General features: G+C 46.7%; 1 protein-coding gene across 1 annotated transcript; it reads right to left on the bottom strand.

Moving 5' to 3' along the window:
- Window positions 1-2,523: 2,523 nt before the first annotated feature.
- Window positions 2,524-3,267, bottom strand: LOC6505439. The gene is made up of 2 exons (XM_001964869.4): window positions 3,185-3,267; window positions 2,524-3,123 (listed from the first exon to the last, which is right to left on the bottom strand). Exons 1-2 carry the CDS (start codon window positions 3,257-3,259, stop codon window positions 2,632-2,634), a joined length of 567 nt encoding a protein of 188 aa, XP_001964905.2. The 5' UTR covers window positions 3,260-3,267; the 3' UTR covers window positions 2,524-2,631.
- Window positions 3,268-3,818: the final 551 nt, after the last annotated feature.

Here is a 3,818-nt window from a genome sequence, read left to right as displayed (position 1 = left end):
TGGGCCCCCCCATCAAAGGACTCCCCTCCCAGCTTTCACACCACTTCACACTTCATTAGTTCCTTGGGAAGCCAGCTGGCTATGTTTTCCTGCGAGTGCAGCCTTTGAAATGCTTAAAAATAACAATATTGTGAAGGCAACTCGAATCGATGGGCAATTGATTAATTCGGCGTTAATAATACCCTAGGTTTTAGTCACCCAAGAAGGAGGAGACTGGGCCGATCTATTTATAGGCCGTCGCTGGGGAAATGGGAAAGTGAGAAATGGGAGCAGATTCTAGAAGAACATCTATCAAGGGCCACGTCCACCTGTCACACATAGTATGATGTTTCAATGGAAGAGGACGAGAGCAAATGCTTGAATGGGACATGGAAATGTATTTCCCTTACGACTCAACACTCGAGGCAGTTGTCAATTTCCGCCCTCGTCCTCGCCGGCTCCCCCTCAGCCTTGTCGGCCCTCGATTTCCGTTTCCTTCTCGATTGCCTCGATTTCTATACGGCTCCCTCCGACTGACTGTCTGTGAGAAAGTCTTGCACGTGCAAAGCTTCTGGCAGAAAATCAATTAACTTAAATTAATTCCACGAATCGCACTTGGCCCGGCTCGTCCTGTCCTGGCAAAAGTTTCCCCTTTCGTCGGTTCAAAGTTCTCAGTACATTTGTGTGCTATCCAGCCAGTATCCTCGGATCCCCCGTAGCTCCACATGAGCTTAGCATTGTAAATTTGTTTGCCAGACTTTGGCTAAGCTCATTGGCTGAGAGCTTTGGCTGCTGTAATACCAAATGTTCCGACAATTTAATTTGCATTTTATGTGCCAATCGATCGACTAGAGGCTGGCGGGGGCGTACGAGACCAGGAATTGAGGCTTGGCTTTCCCGTATTATGGCCTGGGCTTAGGCCAGATAAATTCAATTGCCACATGTGGCTTGAGAAAGTGGTAATCGCCGGGGCGGATATCGGGCACAGGCTGGTATTGTGGCACGACTCCAATGAGACAATGACAATAACAGGATAAATAATTACGCCATTAGCTGTTTGCCAGCGATTTCCCAATCGAAAGTTAAAACAATTCATTTTGAATTGCGCCTGTAATCGGACATTCTGATAGTCAGTTGGAAACGTAACTACCAATCCCGGAGGCCTGCACATTTCAGCCGACAAGCCCTAATGGCCATCCAAACCGCAACCGAAAACGCACATGAATCTATCAATTATCGCCGCTTCATCTGGCTGTGCAATTACCAAATTTTCGAAATCATTTGATGAGTGACACACAAAAGGACACAAATCAAATTGCATTTCGGGCCATAATGTACAGGTAAAAACATAATGGCATTTTATCCGATGAGGCCAAAGGGCAAACTTTGAATATTTTCATAATTAATTAACTGACTCCCACTCTGCCACTCACTTTTTGATGGAAAAATGGAAACAAACAAGTTTTCCGTGGGGAGGGGGGCGAGTGAGAAAATTTAATTACGAGAAAGTTTGACTCGATGCAGTAATTCCAGAAATTTTCAATTGGCTTTCGTTTGTTTGGGAGCAAAACTTGGCAACATGGCTAAAAATGGAGCTCAGTGTTGAGCTTTACAGAACAAATGAATAAACTATTCCAGCTGGCTTGGCTGGCTTGGGATGTGAATCAAATTAAAGTTCCTGACACGTAGACAAACACATTGTACCCACATAACTGGGAGTCGGAGCCACATCCTTTGGATACATTTTACTCGCCAGGCGAGTGCGTGTGGCGCTACAAGTTGTGCATAAATAATTTGCGGCAGCTGCGCTTGATTGACTGACTGACTGAAGGACTGACTGCCCGCCTGACTGACTGACTGACTGCCTGATTGCCTGACTGACGAAATAGTTGGGCGAATGACTTCACCAAGAGTGTGCAACAAATGGAAATCATTGATTGCCGGGCCCTAACAATCGCGGAAAAATTCCCTACACGTCCAGTGTTTGTCTCCTTCAAGGACATGCAGGATATAAAACGTAGCAACACATGACCAGGTGCGAAGGGTAGTTTTTTTCCACATACATTGGTATATGGGTGGGGTGGGGGTGGGGGTTGAGTGTGCGCACGTCATCGGTTTGAGGAAATCCTGTCCCCCCACACTTCCTTTTCCACCGCAGAACGTCAATCTATTCGCAAAAGTTTAACGAACCTGCGAGGTATAAGAGTCCTTATCGATGTGTCTGTGTGTGTGTGTAATGGTGTCACTTGCGGGTGTGTGGGTGCCATCCCGGTGAATGTGTGTATACGCACTTTGAGGTACTTTATAAAAAACAAGTGTTCAAAAAAAGCTCAACCTCCAACGAGGGTTCAGGACTTAAGCTTTCCCCAAAAGCTTTCATGTATCCTTGGTTTGATTCCAGGATATAGTAGGATATAGTTCTACATGTAGGATAAATTATTCGACATCTGGTATCCATAAATTCAGAATCACATCCTTAAAGCTTTTGGGAAGGGATATCTGATAAAATCACCCCTATTAACTCCAAATATTAAATAGCTCTTTTAATCTTAAAATCAGTTTTTAATTATTTACTTTTTAAGATAATACTCTTCGATCTAGAGCTGGCATCCAAATACTTACACAACTATATACTAATATAGATTAGAGCCGCTACCAACCGTGCTCCTTTTGCAGGACATGCTTGTAGATGGTGATAGGAACCGGATAGGGTTTCGGCACCGGGATCTTAATCTGCTTGATCACCTCAACGGGATACGGCTTCTCCACCTCCACCGGATACGGTTTTTCCACAGTGTAGGGGATTTTCTTCTCAGTGATCTCCGGGACTATTTTGTAGACAGGTATTTGGATCTCCTGCTGGACGGGAACGTGGACGGCATAGGGCTCCGGTATTTGAAGCCGGATCACGTTCGGCACCTGGACGGCCACGGGATGCGGAATGGGAAGTGGCACCTTCTCGATCACGTGCACGGGCACGTGCTTGGAGATCTCCGAATATGTGGTGGGAGTGTGGTGATGGAAGTCGCCTCCACCGCCGCTGCCTCCGCTGCCACTTCCTCCGTAGTGGCCATCACCTCCTCCGCCGAAACCTTCGCCGCTGTGTTCGGAGGCGCAAATCAGCTGAATACTACAGATCAGTAGCTGCGGATTAGGAAACAGAAATATGATTGCATCTTAAAGGTAACCAGTGCCCTACACTTACGAATCTCCACATTTTTGTACCTGGTCTCCACCTGACCGAAACGGATCTCGCTGGGAAAATGCGAGTGGCTGCCATTTGTTCAGCGGCTTTTATAGTCGCAAGCCCCGAAAGTGAAAGATTCGCAATTGGGCCTAGGACTGGGCCAGGTTGATGTAACCATAGCATTGAAATAGAAAGTATTGCATTACCACTTGGCTCGCATAATTCCCATTGTGCACCTTTCCAGGGAAACGTTATATCAACAAAATTGGGTTCAACTGGGTATCAAGTGGATTGGGTGAACGGTCTGAGTCGCTGGTCGCTTGATGCTGGACACTGGACATGGTCCATTCCGTCTCGCTCGCTTTAGGGTTAAGGTTGTTACACGTACTTGAGTTCTGCACCTACTTCCGTCAACCGTGGCCATGGAAAAAGTGATAGTCATAGTTTGACTTTAGCAGCTGGCAGCCAGCATCGTGCCACTTGCCAATTGCAACTTGCAGCGGGCATCTTGCAACAAGCTGCAGTTGCCCCAGGCAGTCAGGCAACTTTTAATCGGCCCCCGAGATGGGAGCAAACAATAAGTAGGAAGTCGAAAACTGGTCGGGCGTGTCGCTCGTTAACCTGGCGATCATGAATCAAAATGCGATCCCAC

This window comes from Drosophila ananassae, chromosome 3R (assembly GCF_017639315.1).
Source record: "Drosophila ananassae strain 14024-0371.13 chromosome 3R, ASM1763931v2, whole genome shotgun sequence".
NCBI lineage: Eukaryota > Metazoa > Arthropoda > Insecta > Diptera > Drosophilidae > Drosophila > Drosophila ananassae.
This window is presented reverse-complemented; position numbering and strand designations above follow the sequence as displayed.